General features: G+C 39.9%; 1 protein-coding gene across 19 annotated transcripts in view; it reads left to right on the top strand.

The window, feature by feature from the left end:
- The window catches only part of HEATR5A (HEAT repeat containing 5A), a 99,482-nt gene extending 82,655 nt beyond the window's left edge, over positions 1–16,827 (top strand). For 14 of the 19 annotated variants that reach the window (XM_070587316.1, XM_070587332.1, XM_070587295.1 and 11 more), the window contains 8 exons: positions 718–966; positions 2,266–2,393; positions 3,992–4,139; positions 5,492–5,764; positions 7,319–7,543; positions 13,096–13,250; positions 14,813–15,026; positions 15,329–16,827. In XM_070587316.1, the coding sequence (XP_070443417.1) occupies positions 718–966; positions 2,266–2,393; positions 3,992–4,139; positions 5,492–5,764; positions 7,319–7,543; positions 13,096–13,250; positions 14,813–15,026; positions 15,329–15,636 (1,700 nt within the window). In that variant the 3' untranslated portion in view covers positions 15,637–16,827. The remainder of the gene's footprint in view (positions 1–717; positions 967–2,265; positions 2,394–3,991; positions 4,140–5,491; positions 5,765–7,318; positions 7,544–13,095; positions 13,251–14,812; positions 15,027–15,328) is intronic. The other 5 variants (XM_070587337.1, XM_070587354.1, XM_070587343.1 and 2 more) reach the window with 1 other exon arrangement.
- Positions 16,828–23,044: the final 6,217 nt, after the last annotated feature.

Raw genomic sequence — 23,044 nt, 5'->3', positions numbered from 1 at the left:
TCAAGTTCTATTAGAATTTTAATTGGAGTTATACACAAAGAAATATGTAGAGTGTTTATTGTACTTTTCAATAACATAAAAATGGAAATAAACTGATTTATTGACATAATTTATCAGCAGAAGTAAATGATAGACATAAATCAATGTACTTGTTTTAAAATATTTTATGATTAAAAATAAAAAATTAAGAGCCTGCAGATTTCTTATAAAGTTGTGAAGGTACATCAACCCTATGACCCAACAATTGTACTAGGTAGAAATAAAGACGTCGATAACAATGATAACAAAGCAGCGTAGATGAATCTCCAAAAATGTTATTAAACAAAAACTTGGTCACAAACGAGTTCATACTGTGTCTTTTTCCGTTTTTGTGAAGTCGAAGAACAGGCACAATTAATCTGTGGTGGTAAGAGTCAGAAAGTAGTTGCCTTATTAGTCTTTGGGTGGTGAACATGATGTATTCTACACAGAAATCAAAATATAATGATGTACACCTGGAATTTATATAATGTTATAAACCAATGTTACCTCAACAAAAAAGAAACAAAGAAAGAAAGTAGTTGCCTTGGGGTGTTGGGGACTGGCAGTAAAGGTGTTAAAGGAACTTTTGGGGTGATGGAAATGGTCTCTGTCTCATAACAGAGAAAAGAGAAAATGAAGTGTGAGCTCATCTCTCTTTTTATTTCTCCTGAAAGTGTTGGCTTCTTTTTTTTGTAGGTGGTGCTTTCTACACAGCAGAGACTAGTGAAAATGCAAAATTGCATTATTCCAACTCCTGGGCACTTATCCTCCATGCCACAGCTCTGTGGCTTACAAGCACAGGCTTTGTGGTCGCTGACCCAGACGAAGGAGCATCTAATCTCTCAAGGCCTGTGACACCAACTTCCATGTGTCAGGGTTCATCATCTGGGGCTACAGTTAAGTCCCCTGAGGATGTCTACACTGATAGATTCCATCTTATTTTAGGTGAGTAAAAGCTTACAAGCTTCCAGCCCTGCAGTTTTTCTTGAATTGTGCCTCTCTGCCCATCAGCTCTGGGTAGCCATTACCTCCCTCTTTGTTAGGTTTAGTGATAGCCTTGATACAACTGAGTAAACTTGTTTACATTTTATAAAGTTGCACATTTCTTTATATTAAGTCTGAAATCCCATTACAAGCTGGCTTCAGCATCAAGTTGAATGAATGATACAAATTGCAAGAGAAGCCTAGTTCTTTCCACAGGATTTTTTAAAGATCCTTGTGGTGTCTCCCAGTGTTCTGAATTTCTCAGTATGTCTCAGGGATTGCAAGGTTCAAAAAAGTATACTCAAAGGTACAGAATTGCAAGCAAATATTTAAAGTCAAAGATAAATGAGATTTTTAGATTTGTGAAGTTTAACACATTTTTTGGCTTTCTTAGAACTTCATTTTTAAAGTGAGGTATCTTTCTAAGATACAGTGAGGTTCTAGAATAGATGAAATGAATGTTTTTCATGTTTACCTAGTTCTGAGGAAACAACCCATTAGATCAGTACCTATGAAGAAGTTATTGGTTAAATGAAATGTGAGGGTTATAAAGGTAAGTGAATGAACTAAGTAAGATTTATGGTTCATAGACTTCTATTATTATTCTTTTCCAGAATAGACATGACCAGATTTCCTGTATCCTTGGGTATATTAAAAATTTGCTTTCATTTGCCTTGAGACAAGAGCTTTTTAGAAACAAACTTTGTAGAATGAAGGATGGCAACATTATTATAAGCTGTGCAGTTTGACTCCTCAGTTCAGATTCTTGATGTTCCCCATGGTAACTGACCTGGAGCAAATTAAATTACTTATGCTCATTTCCCTATCTCCGAAAGAGTGGTAATAATAGTAGCTACTTCCTCGGGTATTGTGAGAATGAAATGAAATGATACATAGGAAGTGCAGTGCCTGATACGTGGTAATTACTCAATAAATTTTAGTCAAAACGAAGTTATGAAACTCTCCATATTAAGTTCTCTCGTTCAATTTTATCGTAATTTTTGCATCTTTGAACTATTTCATAGCAACTGTGCAATAGTACACAAGCCTAATTGAGATTATTCTTTGTGTACATGTAGATTAGAACAAACTATTAAAAGACTTGCCTTATCGCTTAATTATTTAGAGTCTTAAATTCATTCTGGCTTATTTGCATTACCTTTTTGCTGGTTTATTTGTATATCTTATCAAAATAGATAATTATTTAACTTCATAAACTACGAATCTCAAAGAAACCTCCTCTTTTTCTGCTTTCTACAGGAATCAGTGTGGAATTTCTGTGTTCCTTACGCTCAGATGCAACCATGGAGAGCATTACTGCTTGTTTACATGCATTACAGGCCCTTCTAGATGTTCCTTGGCCCAGATCTAAAATTGGTAGTGATCAGGTGATTTCTTGTTTTTTGTTTGGCTTCTGTAGATTTCAAGGAACAGGAACAGAAACATGTTCAGGTTACTATGGCAAACAGAGAGTGCACACATAGAAGTAAGAAGAAAACTGAGCCAGCTCCACAGCTAGGCCTCAGATCTGGAGTGTCATCAGCACCTGTGCTGACCCAGGAGCAGTCGTGCCTCTGACTGCTGCTTTCCGTCTCTGCTTCTGCGCTTATCTCTGCTGCTGCCGCTAACCACGCTGTATAGTAGTAGCTCTTTAGTCAAACTTTCTGCGATGGCGGGAAGGTTCTGTATGGCACTGTCCAGGGCAGTAGTCCCTAGTTACATGTAGCACTTATGTTGCATTTACCCAAGAGACAGTCTGCTTGGTTTGTGTAGTTACTGTCTTTTAGAAAGTATTCCTTTTGGCTGAGTTCTCTCTCCAGGTCTTTTAAAGAGACTACTGGCTAGCCTGTAGGTGGAGTCAGACACCAGTGTCTGAGCCACTTGTGACCATGGTAGAAGGATCACTGTATGAAGTATGGCACTTCCTTTAACTGCTTGCCCAAGAGCAACTATGCATTGGGCAGGCCCCCTTAGCATCACATATTCCCAGTATATTAAGTGGGTTTTTTTTTGTTTTTTGAGGAATATCAGCTCTGAGCTAACATCTGCCAATCCTCCTCTTTTTGCTGAGAAAGACTGGCCCTGAGCTAACATCCGTGCCCATCTTCCTCTACTTTATATGTGGGGTGCCTGCCACAGCATGGCTTGATGAGCAGTGCCATGTCTGCACCCGGGATCCGACCCAGCGGACCCCGGGCCACCAAAGTGGAATGTGTACACTTAACCCGCTGTGCCACTGGGCCAGCCCCTGTTAAGTTTTTATCATTGCCTGTTGGATGTTAAAAAGAATGGATGGTATGATTTCCTCTCTATATAGATTGTTATTTAACTTATTAACACTTTCCTATATTAGGTTTAAAGTATTAATCAGGTTCCACCTGACTTGGATTGTACTTGAATAAATTTTAAACTTTTTGTGCTTGTTTATTTTGTGTTAAAACAAGTAGTATAATGACAGATTTACTCTGTTATTTTCAAAGATCAAAGAAAGCCATCAGAGTAACAATAGAAAAGAAAAGGGAGAAATGAAATAGTATTTGTCTCATGTATTTTATTCTTTAGAGAAATATCTATTCGATGCTTATTAACTTACCTACTTTTAATGTCATCCTTCTCCATCATTCTGTTATTACTAGAAAACCTTAATGTAACTCTGGGAGTCTACATGGCGCTCCTTGTATTCTTTTAGCCATGTTCCTCATCTTGTTTTGGAAATTTCTTTTTCTGTTTTCCCAGTTGAGGACCTGTGTGAAAATGATCTCTTGTCATAGTGCCATCTCCCGCAAGATTGGACAAAAACAAATCTGGAGTTGGTTTAAAATAGAGCTAGTGCTTCTAACTTCCTTGCACTAACACCTTTACTTTTTGTGAGCAATTTGTTGTATTTTATGTTTCTGAATTTTGTCATGGCCTTTAACATTGGTATTTTAAAAAAAGAAAGTTTGTGATTTCCAGTACAGTCTCCCCTAAATGTTTTCTGTGATAGGACCTGGGTATCGAGTTGTTGAATGTACTGCATCGAGTAATTTTGACCCGAGAATCACCTTCCATTCAATTGGCTTCACTTGAAGTGGTAAGGCAGATTATCTGTGCGGCTCAAGAACATGTGAAGGAGAAAAGACGAAGTGCAGAAGGTGAATGTTAACCCATAATGCCAAGTTAATCACATAGCATCATTATTTCTTAAAGTATTGCTTATGTGTCTGTGTCGTTCTGATAGTCTATTGTGTGTAGTACAAATGAAACTTCTCTAGGGACGGCTTTACGTCCTCTCAGTCACCTCTACATGTTAGCTTGGATATTGTTAGTAGCTAAATTACTGTTCTTGGGGAAAGGAGAATTTTAACGAAATCCTAGAAGGGGAAAAAATCTCATACTGGTTGCATACTTAGTTTAGCTAAGTGTTTACCAATGTACATGGAAAGAACTACTGACAATTTTTAATGACTTAGGTTTTACAAAGTGATTAAATTGCTTTTTTGCAAGTCTAATTCAGTATTGGTGAGTTTATCATTTAAGGTTACATTTGACTACATATGACAGAAAACCCAATGTAACAGTGGATGTGAAACACAAGGACTTACTCTCTCAGCTAAGAGAAGACCAGATCTAGGCAGTTCTGGGCTGGTGTGTCAGTTTCTTAAAAGACATCAGAGACCTCGGTTCCCATCTTTCTGGCCAGCCACTATCGATACTTAAGGTCACAAGGTCCGTGCTGGAGCTCCAGCTGTCAGGTTCACATTCTTAATAGCAAGGAGTTAACCAAACGATATTTTTTAAGACTAAGAAGGTTATTAAGGATTTCCTTTTTTTTTTTTTTAAGATTTTATTTTTCCTTTTTCTCCCAAACCCCTGGTACACAGTTGTGTATTTTTAGTTGTGGGTCCTTCTAGTTGTGGCATGTGGGATGCTGCCTCAGCATGGCCCGATGAGCGGTACCATGTCCGCACCCAGAACTCCAACTGGTGAAACCCTCGGCCCCCACAGCAGAGCTCACAAACTTAACCACTCGGCCACGGGGCCAGCCCCCAAGGATTTCTTTTGATCCATTGCAATAAGAAGTCATAATAGGGCCAGCCCGGTGGCGCAGCGGTGAAGTGTGCACGTTCCGCTTCGGCGGCCTGGGGTTCACCAGTTCAGATCCTGGATGCGGACATGGCACCACTTGGCAAGCCATGCTGTGGTAGGCGTCCCATATATAAAGTAGAGGAAGATGGGCACGGATGTTAGCTCAGGGCCAGTCTTCCTGAGCAAAAAGAGGAGGATTGGCAGCAGATGTTAGCTCAGGGCTAATCTTCCAAAAAAGAAAAAAGTCATAATAAAGACAACTACTTTTATCTCCATAACTCTTTTCTCTTTCAATCTTTAAGACCCAAGATTTTCGCCATTTAAATGTGTTACCCACAATAGAAATGAACTAAATTGCCGTCTACCAGAAGCAAAACAAGCAAAGCATTTATTCATCACTGTTCTTTCTGTCTTTTAGTTGATGATGGTGCTGCTGAAAAGGAAACCCTGCCTGAATTTGGAGAGGGAAAGGACACAGGAGGACTTGTGCCTGGGAAATCTTTGGTTTTTGCAACATTGGAATTGTGTGTGTGCATCCTAGTTAGACAGCTCCCAGAACTAAATCCTAAATTGACAGGTAGCCCAGGAGTAAAAGCCAGAAAGCCACAGATGCTGTCAGAGGATGGAAGTAGATTGGTTTCAGCTGCCTTGGTTATTCTCGCTGAGCTTCCCGCAGTGTGCTCTCCGGAAGGTATGCTGTGCTGTGGGATTGCTGTACTTGACCTGGAAGGAAGTGGGTGGGTTCAGTAGATACAGGAGATAATGGTGGCTAAGCCTTTTCTCATCAAAGTAATGCTGACCCAAAGGTTTGAATAATGTTTTTAATCCTCTAAGATTAACATTACATCTAATAATTTGTTTTACTAAAAGAGTGAAAGTAAATACAGAGACAGCAAGTAGTATAGACGGATAAGCTCATCTATGGTTGACAGTATTTTAAACTGGTCTGTGGCAGTTATTAGCCCTTGGGCATTTTTTGGTATACAGTCTCTAATGGACTTCACTGCCTCAGTGATGACAGAAGTTTGTCATAGCCAGTTCTGTTTGGAATCAAGCCCATACTGTTAATATATTTCATTTAAGGCTCTCTATGCGGCTCTGCTGTGGGTTCCTTCTGTGTGACTCTTGAACCCAGGAGTCCTCCTGCTCATCCCTGTTCTGTACCGTTGTCCGTGGTGTTACTTGATCTGAAACGACCCCATCCCCTTCTCTCCCTTTTAAAATTTTGCCTTCCTTTGAAGTTCAGCTCCAGGCCTCCTTCATTTGTGAAAGTTTCCCTAAAAACACTAGCTCATACTGAGTTTGGATTTTTCATGTGCATGTGTATATATGTGTTGCTTCTGTGAGTAACACTTAGTTTTTGTGTGTCATATAGAGGCATTATATGTAATTGATTATTATACGTAAAGAAGATAAATATATACACAGACATATATGCTTTGTTTGCAATGAAATTTTGTATCCTCTAGGAAATCTTGTACGTAATAGGTACTCGATACTTAATAGATACTTTTTAATTGGTAAGTGTATTTCTGCTTAAATGTGTCTTGACCAGTTTATGTGCTCACTTATTTTTAACATGACTTTAAGCTCCAATTTTAATTAAAACCTGTTTTCCTTGTTCTCACACACTGCCTTATTCCAAGTGGGAGAAAAAGTGACTAGCAGAAGATTAGTGGTAAAAATATACAAGTTCTGTTGAGTAGCCTCCGGGAAAATTAAATTGACCATTTTAGCTTTAGTCCCTTCATTTTAAACATAAATGACTTTTCAACTCCTTAGTGGCCATGGAAACTGTAATGTTTTGTACCTAGTGGATTGCTAGAAATTCCCTGAAAAAAGAGTTTAATATAAAATAAATTCAAATAGATAGTGGCGATGGTTGCACAGCATCGTGAATTTATTTCATGCCACAGAATTGTATACTTGAAAATGGTAAATTTTATGTTGTGTATATTTTACCACATTAAAAAATAAATAAAAGTAAACTCAACATCTGTCAACTACCAAATAAGACAAGACAGAAGAAGATGATACTGACACAATTTAAATAACATGTTCGATTATAACCAAAATTTAATCCAGTCTTAAAGTTACTTAAATTATCTTAACAGTTACAATCCTTTATGAAAAATAATCTTAAAAGCTAGAAATCTTTGACAGTGTCCTACTCATTGATGATTTCTTTATAGGACCTGCATACATAGACTGAAATACAGAGGGGTTTTTTTAATGTATCTTACAGGAAGCATCTCAATTCTCCCTACCCTACTGTACCTCACTATTGGGGTCCTCCGAGAAACTGCTGTGAGGTTACCTGGTGCCCACCTATCGTCCACAGTGGCCGCTTCCCTACAGGCTCTGAAAGGAATACTGTCTTCTCCCATGGCCAGGGCAGAGAAGAGCCATGCTGCTTGGACTGACCTTCTCCGTAGCGCTTTAATGACAGTTCTCGACTTCTGGGATCCAGGTAATTAAGGTTCTTTGGAAGCAGCTGTTCGGTTTGTTTTCAAAAGCAAGAGGGACAGTTTTTTGAGAAGAAGCTATTTTCTTGATCATGTTTGGCAGTCTCATCTGGAGGAGACCGTATTCACTACATATGAGTTTACAGAATATGTATAAGGAGATAATCTAGAAACGTCTATGTTCTCATTTTAATGTCTTTAACCTTTAATGCAATTAAATGGCAGCTTGTGTTGACAGTGAGAGACCTTCAAATGTAATATTATGTTAATTTTAAAATTGAGTATGATCTATGACTGACAGAACTTTCTAATATACACAGTCTGAAAAGTGCATAAACTATGCATTATAAATATAAATTAGACCCATCTGGTTCATGTCCTCACTCCAGCACTTACTAGCTAACTGACTAGCCAAGCTACCAAGTTTCTCTAAGCCTTAGTTTTCTCATTAACACAATAAGGATATTATGTTGCAGGAAATTGTTAGAGCAGTAACATAATATACGAAAAGCATCTCACTTATTACCTGGTGTCTATCAATAAATGATAGCTGGTTTAATGTTCAGTATCCATTAAAATTTGTTTTTCTCTTGTGATTGTTGTATAGTTTTCATTTTCAACGTTATGTTATAGTGAGTAAAAAGTCTTTAGACATATTACAAATTATCCCCACCTCCTTATTCTGTTTCTAAAGGTCACAGTGCACCATATTCGATTTCATATGGTAAAAAGATTTCAATTGAATTCATCATTTATTGACCACCTACTTTGTGCCCAAAATTGGGAGTCTAGTGGAATTTAGTGCCTATAAATTGCTGTAGGGTATGATCCATACCATAAGGTGCTCCTTGAAGGGAACAGTAATGTAATGTCTTATTTATCACTGCATTCCTAATACAATATAAAAAGGGGCTAACTGGCAAAAAAAATTAGACTAATTAGCCCTGTTTAGTGAATTAAGCAAAGTGTCACAGGTAGGGTTCTCTCATGCTGAGATGGGGTTTGAGGAACAAGAGATTTATTAAGGAGCAACATCTGAAGGAAATAGGGGGAAACAAGATTGGGCCAAGGAAAAGTCAGACTGCAGTGCGGGCCCCCAACAAAGCTCAGCGAACCTGTCAAGGGAGCTCTGGAGATTGCCATTCAGACGGTCTCACCTGGGACAGAAATGGCCTGGGCCTTGTCCTCAGAGAGAAGCATGTGATGTCAGTCAAGGCAGCTCCGTGGCTGAGGCCAGTCCTCATGGAGCTGGCAGCTGACCACACTCCCTCCTGCTGGGCAGCACAGGCGGCCACAAAGGGGATCTCAGTCGTGCACGTCTACATCTACCACCAGAGGCTTCTCAGGAGAGGCCGTTTCTTAAAGAAGTAGAGAGCGTCCCCCACAGGGACATCACAGAAACAGCTTCCAGGCACAACATTTTGATCAAACACCTGGAGACCAAAATAGGATGCTCCATTTGGTGACAGCAAGTAAAGAAATGAGGAATGTGGGGCTGAGGGAAAAGAGTAGGAGAGTGGCAGCTGGTGATTAGTAGAGAAAGAGGTGAAGTGGGTGGTGCATGGGGCCGGATTGTGGAGGGTTCACATGATTTGTACTTTGGACTGCTTTTAATATGCATGTGGATTCATAAAGGGTTTTAAGAAAGGGAGTAAAGTGATGGGGTTTGCATTTCTAAAGAATTGCTCTGGCAGCAGTTGGAAAAGAAAGTAAGATTGTTGGAGGTAAGATAGTAGCGGTAAAGATGAAGAGGAGTAGAATAATGAAAAATAAGATGTGAAGCACGTGTTCACAGAATTTACTGATAGTTTGGTCTAGGAGCAAGGGTAAGGTGACTGGAGCACTCGAGTGCCATTCACTGAAATGCCTCAAGAATAATCAAGTGGAGCGAATATGCAGAGGTCTGGAGTTCGAGAAGGAGTCTGGGCTAGAGGTGATTCTAGACTACGTATATTTGGACGTTGTCACTGCAACCTGTGGATGGTTGAAATCACCAACTCGAGTTTTTGGAGCAGGATGGGAGAAGATTCAGGAGAGGACACAATCACAGAAGCCAAAGACAAGAGTTCTAATGGCAGGAGAGTGTCAGCAGTGTAAGATACAGTGTCAAGGTACGGATCAGAGGTGGGGGAAGGACAAGAAAGCTGAAAGAAGAGGTACGGTCAAGGAATTTCTGTTTAAAGCTGAGACTCTAGCATAAGTTCGTGCTTATGGAAAGAAAAGAAGGCAGAGATGGGGTTGGAGTCAGAAGTATAAGGGAGGGAAGCAATGTCCCTTTCTAGGCAGGAAGGAATAAAACTCACAGCACGTTTCGAAGGATTAACCTCTGCCGGTGAGAGAGAAGAAAAGGAAATAAGGAAGGAAAGTAACAGGTGTGAGTTTTTATGTTGAGTTATAATGAGCTTGCCTCTTTCATCACACACACAAGAAGATGTTTTTTTGTTGGGTCTCAGGGAACGAGGTTAGGACCTTGAGGATTTAGGCTAGATACTGAGAGAAGTTAAAGGAGCTGATCACGACAGGTAAACCATTTGCTATGCAACAAATTGCACCAAAACTTAGTGGCTTAAAACAGCGAACATTTATTATCTGGTAGTTTGTGCGTCAGGAATTCAGAGCAGCAGAACTGGATGGTTCCGGCTCAGGGTCTCTCCTGAAGTTACTCAGGTTCGGATGTTAGCTGGCATGGCAGCTACAGGATCCTTGCCAAGATGGCTCACTCGTGGCTCTTGGCCAGAGGCCTCACTTCTTGCCACACAGACCTCTCCCCTCTGTGGGGCTGCTGCTCAGGGAACCTTGCCTCCATCCTAGGTAAAAGAGAATGGGAATAAGGGGATTGGGGCAGGGGTGAGGGGAACATGGGAATTTTAGAAGAAATGAGAAGAGGAACCCAGGAGAGCTTTATCTTACTGAGAATAAAAGGACATTTTTACTAAACAGACTAGCTGACCGTGTTGTATTTTCAGGTTGCTATGAATGACTAAAAATAGCTTGACTGTATGGGAAGCAGTGTCACATGGTTAACAGTATGCTCTCTGGGATCAAACTGTTTGCTTTACTAATTATGTGATTTGGGCAAATAACTGAATTCCTGTTCCTCAGTCTCTCTTCCATAAAACGGGAGAAATAAGAGTACATACCTCATGGTGCTATTGTGAGGATTAAATATTTAATATATATAAGGTGCTTATAATAATGCTGTCATCATTTTAAATGTTGACCATGTACCTATTTTACCTTAAAATTGTTCAAATTATTTTTGTTTTTTTCCTTCTTCTTCTCCCCAAAGCCCGCCAGTACATAGTTGTATATTCTAGTTGTGGGTGCCTCTGGTTGTGCTGTGTGGGACACCGCCTCAGCATGGCCTGATGAGCAGTGCCATGTCCACGCCCGGGATCTGAACCGGCAAAACCCTGGGCTGCCAAAGTGCGTGAACTTAACCACAGCCCCCTATTCAAATTATTTTTATAAAATAAATCCCACTCGTCCATAATATTATGCTTTCATTGTAACTCTGTCTCAAGTGACAGCTCAGATATTAACCTCAAGGCTTTCTCTGACACCCAACATAGCAACTCCTGAGTTGCTATTATCTTTTTTGTGTGTGTATGTGAGGAAGATTGGCCCTGAATGAGCATCTGTTGCCGCACTTCCTCTTTTTGCTTGAGGAAGATTGTCCCCGAGCTAACATCCATGTCAGTCTCCCTCTCTTTTGTATGTGGGATGCCGCCACAGCATGGCTTGATGAGTGGTATGTAGGTCCGTGCCTGGGATCCAAACCCGTGAACCCCGGGCCACCAAAGCAGAGCACTCAAACTTAACCACTGTGCCACTGGGCCAGCCCCTCTATTATCTTTTAATATATTTTTTATATTCATAAATCTTGTGACTAGCTGCAATTAAATTATTTACTTCGTGGTATACAGTATATCTTCTCTGTAAATTGTATTCTCAGTGCCAAAAAGAGTGCTGGCACGTAGTAAATGTTTCTTAAATAATAGCTGAAAGAAGGTTACCAAAGCTTCTACATATATAGATACAGGTCTATAGATATGTCATTTCTTTATAAGTGAGCAATCCATTCTTATACAGTTTAATGAGTTGAATTTGCCACACCTTTTCCTTTTCAAATAACGTTGATTTTTTCACAGCAGTTTCATTTAGAATTACTTAATGAGAGTATGACTTAGGAAAATGAGCGTAAATTACATCTAATAGAAAATTCCTTCAAATGATTGTGGCCCATGCAGGTATTTCCAGGTTTTTCTGTACTGTTAAGAAATAGTACATGTAGGAAAATGCTGAGATATTTTCACCTGACACGTGTACAGTAATGCATCACTTAACCATGAGGATATGTTCTGAGAAATGCGTCATTAGGCAATTTTATCATTGTGCAAACATCGTAAAGTGTACTTACGCAAACCTAGATAGTATAGCCTCCTACACACCTAAGCCATATGGTAATCCTGTGAGACCACCATCGTATAAGCTGTCTGTCATTGACTGAAATGTTATGTGGAACATGACTATTATCAAAATATGAATCCGTGTTTTTTTTTTGATGAGGAAGATTGGCCCTGAGCTAACATCTAGTGCCAGTCTTCCTTTTTTTGCTTGAGGGAGATTGTCCCGGAGTGAACATCTGTGCCCATCTGTCTCTATTTTGTATGTGGGACCCTGCCACAGCATGGCTTGATGAGTGGGGTGTAGGTCCACGCCCAGGATCTGAAGCACAAACCCCAGGCCACCAAAGCAAAGCTCGCAGACGTAACCACTGTGCCACCAGGCTAGCCTCCAAAATATGAATACTTTAAACTTAACAACAAAAAAACCTGTCTAAGCATTTCTGTATAGCTTCACAATAAAAATAATAAAAAATAGCTAATACATATTGAGCATTATACGCAACATGCTATTCTAAGTGCTTTACGTAGATTAACTCATTTACTCCTCATAACATTGTAAGTACTCTTGTTATTCCCATTTTACAGATGAGAAAACTGAAGATGGGGTTAGATGTCCACAGTCACACAATTTGTAAATGTATATTTCTAGTAAATGTATATATGTATTTACTGATGTCTTTACCTGTGAAGATTATAATTACCTCGGTGAGTCTTGCCTCCAGGATTACTTACAATGCACATTTTAAAATCTACAGCAGGGGCCGGCCCCGTGGCCGAGTGGTTAAGTTCATGCACTCCACTTCGGTGACCCAGGGTTTTGCCGGTTCGGATCCTGGGTGTGGACATGGCACTGCTCATCAGGCCATGCTGAGGCGGCATCCCACATGCCACAACTGGAAGGACCCACAACTAAAAATATACAACTATGTACCAGGGGGCTTTGGGGAGAAAAAGGAAAAATAAAATCTTAAAAAAATAAAACCTACAACATTTGCCAGGACTCTAAAGTCAGTCAGTGTTTATTGTCTATAACTGCTGTGTACAGAAAAGAAATTGTTACTACCAAACTAGAGACAACTTCACGCAGATCGTAAAGCAGAAAATAAGGTAGTGTTGGGATCTGTTTCTCACTGATCATTTCTCTTCAGTAGACGGAACACACCGCGAACTTGACGAAGTCAGTCTGCTTACTGCTCTCACGGTGTTTATTCTGTCCACCAGTCCAGAAGTAACCACCGTCCCATGCCTGCAGAAGCGCTGTATTGACAGATTTAAGGCTGCTCTTGAGATAGAAGATCCTATGGTGAGTGTCTTTAGCAGAGAGATATTTCTAATAGGAATGTTTAGGCTTTTGCAAAACTTTCCTTTGTGATTTTCTTGGCTCTAACAAGAAGTACCAGACTAAATTTTTTTTATTTTTAGGTTTGGATTAATTCCTATTCTTGGGGTGACAAAGGCAAATAATAATGGTTTTATTCTTTGGCCCTGAGGATAGAGTATAGTCGGAGAAAGAAAAAGGAAATGTTTAAAAACAACTAAATTTGAAATAGGGACATCTTAAAATTGATGTATCTCTAGAACTCTACAAGGGACATTTAGTAAGATAATTTGTAGCTTATTATAGTGGATTTCCTAAAAGAAAAAGAAAAGAAGGAAGGAAGACTCCAGCATATGCCTTCAATGTATGATTCTGAAATAATGGGACCTGTTCCAAAAACAGTCACACAAGTTGATCCCATTCCTTTATGGCCCCTTCCTTTGCTAGATTAATTTCCTGTTCCTTTGTGTTACAGAATGAGTTTGTAGCCCATGATCACAAATATATCAACCTTTAAAATTTAAGAAGCAGGGGCCGGCCCCGTGGCCGAGTGGTTAAGTTTGCGCACTCGCTTCGGTGGCCCAGGGTTTCACTGGTTCAGATCCTGGGCGTGGACATGGCACCGCTCGTCAGGCCACATTGAGGCAGCATCCCACATGCCACAACTAGAAGGACCCACAACTAAAAAAAATATATACAACTATGTACTGGGGGGATTTGGGGAGAAAAAAGCAGGAAAAAAAAAAAAGGAAGATTGGCAACAGTTGTTAGCTCAGGTGCCAATCTTTAAAAACAAAAATTATAAAAAAAAATTATAAAATATAAGAACCAGCTTCTCTCTCAGAAAACAGTAATCGTTCAGATACCATCACAATGAATTGAACAAGGAGTGACTTAGGTATTTGATACACGGTCATGTCGTCTTGTCCTTCTGCCCCATGTTCCCTCAGCCTCGCAGGAGCTCTCTGGAGCAGGCTCACAGTGGTGTACAGTAAGCTGTCTGTCATTGACCGAAATGTTATATGGAGCATGACTATATTATCAAAATATGAATCATCCAATTTCCTCTGATGTTGATACAAAATTACAGTCCAGACTCAACACCATGACATTGGAATGTCAAATATGTGTGCTTTTGCCTAAAACATTTTCTGAAATGAAAAATCTTTTTCAAGTTTATGTGTGTCTTGTTTTGGTTTTCATTTTTTACATTATAGAGGGGCACATGGGAGTGCATGGGAACTAGAGAAAAAAAGAAAAACTAACCCCTCGTAGTTCTCCTTCCCTCTCATACACACCCTCGTGCGTCTGCTCCCACCCCAGCCTGTCGCAGCCACTGTCAGCATGCAAGTTTGAATACTTGTTAGCACTTGGACTTCCAAAATTAAAGAGAAATTAGAAATAAATTTAAATACTTGTTTTTAGGGACTTTAAAAATTTTACATTTTTTTGATTTACTTTTTAAATTTTACACTAAAATCTACATTTTAATATAAATGTAAATTTATATTTACAGTTTATACTGTTTTTGTCTTTTACCTTATTAGGTACAAATCAAGACCTATCAGCTCCTCCTTTCGGTTTTTCAGTATCCGAATCCAGCCGTGTCGTACCCATACATTTACTCGTTAGTATCCTCTGTGGTGGGGAAACTGCAGGAAATCGACAAGAGGAAACCGGAAGACGCTGCTGAGCTTCAGGTCTTTCAGGAAGGTATCAAGGTCTTGGAAGCGCTGGTAGCCGTGGCTGAAGAACAGCATCGTAAGTGTCAGCACTGAAGTCATCTTAAATGAAAGTCTGTGCGGAATCAGAAATTTAATGTTACTTAAAATAAAAAACCTCCCATTAGTCACTTAACATTCTATTTCTACATTCATTGAAAGCAGGTATTATGTTAATCCCCAGTATTGATATTACTTAGTAGTTATCTGGAAGAAGAAGTTCAAAGAATTGTTTTCCCCTTAGGTGAGGAAAATGTGTCCAGATCAAGTGCCTTTACAACTTGGCGTGATGACCATTTACATCCCTGAACCTCGTGCTCACATCATTTGTTTCCTTTCCAGGCTCTCAGCTGGTGGCCTGTCTTCTGCCTATCCTCATTTCCTTCCTTTTGGATGAGAATGCTCTGGGATCAGCAACTTCCATAATGAGAAATTTACATGACTTTGCTTTGCAAAATCTCATGCAGATTGGGCCTCAGTATTCGTCAGTTTTTAAAAGTGTGATGGCTTCTTCTCCAGCCCTGAAAGCCCGCCTGGAGGCGGCCATCAAGGGCAATCAGGAAAGCATCAGAGTCAGGACACCAACACCTAAACACCCTCAGAACCCGGGAAGGAATTCAAGCATCCAATTAAAGACCAATTTCCTCTGATGTTATTTTTTTTAATAGTAAGCCCCTTAATACAATACTTGATCATTTCTTTCTCTTTGGGGGCAAAAGTGACATTTTAGACACAAGTGCACTTGGAGGTCTGGTTGATTGTTTTAATTTAAATAGCTGTGACTTTTCAAAGTAACAGCAAGGGTAACTTTTTTTGTGGGGTTTTTTCTGTTTAGTGGAACCACAGAACTCTGTCAGAATTCTGGCTAGGAATTTCAAGAAAGTGCTAAAGAACTGACCTTACTAAACAATTCACTGCTTTAAAAAATGAAATGGGTTTCTTCTGACAGTCCATACACACATGGGATACTTAATACTGAGACAGTTATAGATTTGACTCTAGTATAAATTATCTGCGTTTATATTGTATCCCAATTGCTAATTTAAAATTCTGCCTTATTCAGTAATTGTATTAAACTTTCTTGGATTTCCCAAACAACATAAATGATTGGAAATGTTTATGAAACTTGGTTTAGAATTTTCCGACATATAATAGTACAAATTCATAACAGCCCTACAGTGTGACTTAAGATCTGGTGTCTATAAATATCATGGTTTTTCACCACATCTTGGTTTAGTTTGAATTGGGTTCAGAAAATGGAAATTTTACTCATTTTAAATAGAATAAGGCATCTCCACTTCCATTTCTCAAATAGATTTTCTGTTCGTCTGTTCTTAACAATTTTGTTCATTTTCATTTGTGGTAGACATTCATATTGATGAGTTTAATATAGATTCATATCTATATTTAGATAAACTATGGGTTTATATAAATGTCAAATTTAGTACAACAAATTTAAGTCATCAGTGAATACAAGTATGTTTTTTTAACATGAAATATATTTTAATATAGAAAAAATTTAATGATAAAGTCATATTGCTTGAAAAAATATTTTTTAACTGTTGGTAATCATTGACTCTCCTTCCACTTCAGTGTTATACTGTATGAATCAAGCACTATGTCACAACCAAGCATTTCCCTGTTAAAAGTTAAAAACCGAAGTGATGCAGCATGTTCAGAATTGAGAAGACACTTTGAGTGAAGCAAGAACAATGTGATGTACTCTATTTTATTATGTTTGTATATAAACACTCTTGTAAATTGTTCAGAATGAAAACATTCGACAAAATCTAACACCACAATCAATTTTTCTACATAAATAAAGCTAATTTTCTTTATCATTCTTGTATTTGAAATTATTTTACCCACAAAAGGTGGCTGGTTAGTCCCACAGATTCCAGAAAATCAATCCTGTGGAGCAGCTAATATCCCTTCTCTGGAACTTGGCCTTTTTTCTCAGAGGAGCCCTTTCTTCACAGTGTAGGGGAGGAGGACATTTCCTCTCCCCAAATGGGGGTTCGTCTGGCCAGAGAACGAATTAAATTCACATGAGACAGAATAGCAAGAGAAAATTAAACAAAGCTTTATGAGGAACCATGGCCCAGGGCCTTTCTTCCCGAAGGAAGAAAGGGCACCGAAGAAGTGGGGTGCACAGAGTGGTTATATAGCCCCCAAACGGGGTGTTTCACATGTGATTGAAATGTCCCTCTCACAATAGTCACAAGATTGCCCCGTCAGCACAGCGCTTGATGGACACAGCAGGTAGTGGTCTGCTGTCTCAGAGGGTGTAGCCGGAGGAAAGTCGATTGTCTGGAGCTGGGCGGTCACAGGTGAGCTCAGCAATCAGTTCCTAACCTAAAGAAAGATGCTTAATCTTTAAGAAATGCCAATGTTGGGAGGGGGAGGGAAGTCAGTTACAGGAGGTTACCAGACTAGCACAATAAAATGCAGATTTTAAGTCCTTGCCTTTGGTATTGATTAAGAGTTTTTAGAGAGAAGGTCATCTCCTTTCTTCTTCCTGGTACAGAGAGGGAGGCAACTTTTTTTGTTTGTTTTTGTTTTTTTTTTTTTTAAAGATTTTATTTTTTTCCTTTTTCTCCCCAAAGTTCCCTGGTACATAGTTGTATATTCTTCGTTGTGGGTCCTTCTAGCTGTGGCATGTGGGACGCCGCCTCGGCGTGGTTTGATGAGCAGTGCCATGTCCGCGCCCAGGATTCGAACCAACGAAACACTGGGCCGCCTGCAGCGGAGCGCGCGAACTTGGCCACGGGGCCAGCCCCAAGAGGGAGGCAACTTTTACAGATAGAGATTTACCTTACAAATGTAAACGTGTCCTAACAAAGGGCAAGTTCCATTCCTCAGAGCCTCCTTCCCTGTCCCAGTCTGTCAAAAGCAATCAGCCTCAAATAATCCTGATGCCAAAGAGACATATCTTAGGGTGGCCAACCTCAGGTCCCCACAGCAGCATCCTTCACAGTGCGTTGGATTCTCTGTCGTCCTAATTGTCTCTGCACATTTGAGTGTGTGCTTACTGTCTCCTCCACCTGAATGCCCTGCTCTCCTTTGTTCTGTCTGGCGGACTCCCACTCCTTTTAGGCTGGCTTCTCCTTGGTAACACTCCGTAACACATCTTACTCTCCTCTGACACCAAGCAGGTTTACCGCTGCCACATCTAGGTTCTGTGTACTTTATGCATTCACTGTGCATGGAACATCACAGTGTGTTTTCATATCTCACCTCCCTTTTAGACTGTGTCTCCTCAAGGGAGACATTTTGTCTTGTGGAACTGCCTCCGTGGCATCCACGAGGTGCTTGATAACTGTTGAACTGCACTGGGACAGGGTGGAGTTGAACTCAGAAGTTTACTCCTTTGCCAGGCCAGTTGCTGAACTGGGTTGTTCTTGGGATGTGATTTATTAATAAGATTTTGGGATTCTTTTGTATTGTTTTGTCTGTTTTGTTTTATTTAGTTTGTTCTTAAACATTAAGATTTCTACTCATCATTTAGTAACACGGTGTCCTGAATTGTTGGGGTTAAAGGTGCTAGGGGCCAGCCCGGTGGCGCAGCGGTTAAGTGCACACGTTCCACTTCAGCGGCCTGGGGTTTGCTGGTTTGGATCCCAGGTGTGGACATGGCACCGCTTGGCACGCCATGCTGTGGTAGGCAGCCCACATATAAAGTAGAGGAACATGGGCACGGATGTTAGCTCAGGGCCAGGCTTCCTCGGCAAAAAAAAAACGAGGAGGATTGGTGGCAGATGCTAGCTCAGGGATAATCTTCCTCAAAAAAAAAAAGGTGCTAGATGAATGTCAATAGTTATGACAAGATAGTATATCCAATGTCATGGAATTAGGAACTTTGAGTTAGGTACTGCCTGATAGCCACCTTTTTAATTGCCACCTTGTTTACTACGTTGAATTAGTAAATATGTCCTTACTGATGAGGAAATTAAGGCTTACCAGCTGGGATTGGAACTCATCGTTCTGATCCCAGGGTCCACGCTGGAGACAGAAAAAGTGCTCTGGCAGTCCTGGTTCCATCGAAGTGTGGCTTTTCTCTTCTCTCAGTGCTCCAGCTTCCCGCAGGAGCCCTCCCTTACTCTTTGCTGATATTTTCAGTTACATTTCTCCAAATTTCCATCAACAGTTTTCTAACTAATACAGTAGGAAAATGTTTGGTTTTTTTTAAATTATGTCCTCTAGTTCCTATGGAAATAGATATGATTAGATATTGATATAAGTTGTGATTTGTTTAAAGGTGAATAGTTAAATCTGAAAAATCCATCCAAAGTTCTTTGCCTCTGTTTATTTCACCGAGTCTCCACTTGTGATAAAGCGGTTTAACCAGCTTGGTAACTCTTGACAAAGTAACCGTGTTGATTAGCAACTTGGATGGAACAAAGTGATCTAATATTTGTCTTGAGCTTTATGTTTTTCTAAGGGAAGAAACAGAGCCAAAACTACCTCTGCTTGAAAGCTTACCACGGGAAGCCTTAACAAATAACATTGGCTCGAATGGATTTCTATTCATAGAGCATTGAAGCGAAATTTTGCTTTTATAAAACAAACTTCACCATCAACTTACAGGGAACATTAAGACACTTTCAAAGATACAAGTAAGTGCTATAAAAGAAATTTAAGCTGAGGCCAGCCTGGTGGCATAGTGGTTAGGTTTGCACACTTCACTTCAGCAGCCCGGGGTTTGTGGGTTCAGATCCTGGGCACGGACCTACACACCACTCATCAAGCCTTGCTGTGGCAGCATCCCACATACAAAATAGAGGAAGATTGGCATAGATGTTAGCTCAGCAAGAATCTTCCTCAAGCAAAAAGGAAGATGGGCAACAGATTTAGCTCAGGGCCAATCTTCCTCACCAAAAAAAAAAAAAAAAGCCTAGTGCTGTGGGAGCCCACAGAAGAAAAGGGGCTTCGAAGATGGACTTCATGGAAGGAATATCATATGATCCAGGCTGAGAGAACAGTACTTACATGATGGAGTAAATGCATAGCCCAAGAATCTTTTGTAACATTAATTCTGAAGAGAAGAATTCACTTTATGCCATATCCTAAACAATTCCCTTTGTCTTTTTATTATACTAGTTTGCATTATGAGTGAAGAAATTCAACCCTCAAGCTAATAAACTATGATAATACAAAACTGACAACATGTGAAATAAATTCCATACTCCCCCCAAAACTAAAGTTAAACCGTTGAGTCATTTGCGGCAGTTTAATGGTTGCATTACTGTGCATTAAGGCAATAGTCCTAAAGCTCCCACAGTCCGCCTGGATGTGGCTTTCCAGAGTCCTGTTAACCTTTCTAACTGTAGAGTCAAGGTAATTACATATACAGTAGTCCCCTCTTATCTGAGGTTTCACTTGCCACGGTTTCAGTTAGCCACAATCAACTGTGGCCCGCAAATATTAAATAGAAAGTTCCAGAAATCAACGATTCACAAGTTTTAAATCGCACGCCCTTCTGAGTAGCTGGATGAAGTTCCGAGCTGTCCGGTTTGGTCCTGCCTGTGACTCATCCTTTGTGCAGCAGACCCTCGCTGCATATGCTGCCAGTGGCTCACTGGTCACTTAGTCACCTTCTGGGTGACTGTCATGGTTTTGCGGTACCTGTGTTCAAGTCACCCTTATTTTCCCACATAATGACCCCAAAGCACAAGCGCAGGGACGCTGGCAATTTTGATACGCCAAAGAGAAGTCATAAAGTACTTCCTTTAAGTGAAAAGGTGAAAGTTCTTGACTTAATAAGGAAGGGAAAAAAACTGTATGCCGAGGTTGCTAAGATCCATGCTAATGAGCAGTATATTGTTATAACCTTTTTTTTTTTGAGGAAGATTAGCCCTGAGCTAACTGCTGCCAATCCTCCTCTTTTTGCTGAGGAAGACTGGCCCTGAGCTAACATCCACGCCCTTCCTCTTCTATATGTGGGACGCCTACCACAGGATGGCGTGCCAAGCGGTGCCATGTCTGCACCAGGATCCAAACCGGCGAACCCCAGGCCGCCAAAGTTGAACGTGTGCACTTAACTGCTGCGCCACCAGGCCGGCCCCTACTCGTTCTATTTTATTATTGTTACTGTTAATCTCTTACCGTGCATAATTTATAGATTAAACTTTATCAAACAGTGTATCTAGGGTTTGGTGCTAGCCGCAGTTTCAGGCATCCACTGGGGGTCTTGGAATGTATTCCCCACACATAAGGGGGGACTACTGTGTTGCATTCTCTCCATCAATTGAATTTACTTTCCTCTTTACAAATAGCTTGTTAACCCTTGAAAGACCTCAGTTTATCAGAAGAAATTTATCTACATGTTTGCTAAAAATATAATTATCCAACTGCCGGCTGACTGACAGTGATCAGCCAGTTAATGAATTGCGCCTGGACTGACTTTTCTGTTTACCAGTCTAACTGATGCCTGAGCTTTTAGCTTTGAGGAAATGGGAAATTTTGTGTTGTGATATAGAGCCAGAATATGTTCAGTGCAGACCACAAATACAATCCCGGTTTCTGCAAATCAAACGCGCTAGCTCCCTTTAACTGCATTTCTGTTTGGTTAGGACTCATGCACTGTTCTGTTTGGGGCATTATAAAATGATGATTCCACAGGCTACTTGGGGAAAATTCTCATTACTTGATAGCCATTCTTAGTACTTGTCTGTATATCATTCTTTAAATAGCCAATGTATTTCAAAAAAACAACTTATTTTTTTAAAGAATTCTAACTATATTTTTTAAGAAAATAAGAAGTCATTGCTGCCAATAAAAAACTAATGTTGACAATGTTTTGCTTAATGGGATTAAAATTTAATGTTTTTCCTGAAAAAATGTAGAGAAAAAACTTTATAAACAAAAATATTTATATTTGCATACATACGTATATCAGAAGTAGTGGACTGCTTTATGTAATATTAGAAGAAAGAACAAAACAAGTGAAATATTTCTAAAAGCAATTTCAAGCATGCCAGTGACACAGCAAAAACAGTTTCGTTCGTGCTATTATTGGAGGTAGTGCGAGTGCAACCTCAGAGAGAAAGTGCGTGTGCAACCAAAACGGAGACTCTCTGCTGACAACGAGGCCTGTAAACCCCAGTATTTCTCTGCCGTTTACGTGTTTCTCATCTTACCAAGCTTTGGGCCTTGTATTTCATAGTCAAATGCTGCAGGAGTGCTCACCACTCCCTGAATTGCCAGGGCGGCTGGTCTCCCCACAGCTTCTCCTCCGTGGTAGTGTCAGGTACCAGAAACATATCATCTAGGCCTTTGTTTAAACACAAAAGCTTCTTAAAAATAGGTTCTCTAAGTTATGGAAATGCTTCTGTTCCAGCGGTCAGCAGACCTATTGTGAGTCAACAGCGAAGGAGAAGCGGTTAGACAACCAACTTCCTATTCTCCAGTCAGCTGTGTTGTTCGCTGCCATTTGCTACATTTTTCGCTGCAGATGCTTTCTCTTTTCATTAATAATGTGACCATTCTGGTTTCTCAGTATTGTATAAAAAAATCTGTAGAATTTTCTACAATATAAAGATGTTTCTCTAGTTGTTTTATTTATGTCCTTCACATAGTACTGGGACTTCCAGAATTCACCCTTGATCCTGTGTCTGGGCAAACACATGCCTAAACCATTTTGAACGGTTTGTTCTATTTTAAAAGGTTGAGAGTTTCCATGCTCTTCCTTGAAAAGCTGTCTAGCCGATTTCATTATGTGAGTTTCATAATCATCTTTTCTATAATCATTTAAAAGTGCCTGTTTGTCAATGGGTTCTTAGATATGATGCCTAAAAGCACAAGTGACAAAGGAAAAAGCAGATAAATTGGACTTCATCAAAATTAAGACTTTTGTGCTTCCAAGGACACCCTCAAGACAGTGAAAAGACAACCCACAGAATGGGAGGAAAAATCTTGCAAATCATGTCTAATCTAATCATGAGTCTAGTGTCCAGAATATATAAAGAACTCTCACAAAATGAAAAGACAACTCAGTTTAAAAATGGGCAAACGATTTGAATAGGCATTTCTCCAAAGAAGTTATATAAATGGCTATTA

The sequence above is a fragment of the Equus przewalskii genome, chromosome 1 (genome assembly GCF_037783145.1).
Source record: "Equus przewalskii isolate Varuska chromosome 1, EquPr2, whole genome shotgun sequence".
NCBI lineage: Eukaryota > Metazoa > Chordata > Mammalia > Perissodactyla > Equidae > Equus > Equus przewalskii.
This window is presented reverse-complemented; position numbering and strand designations above follow the sequence as displayed.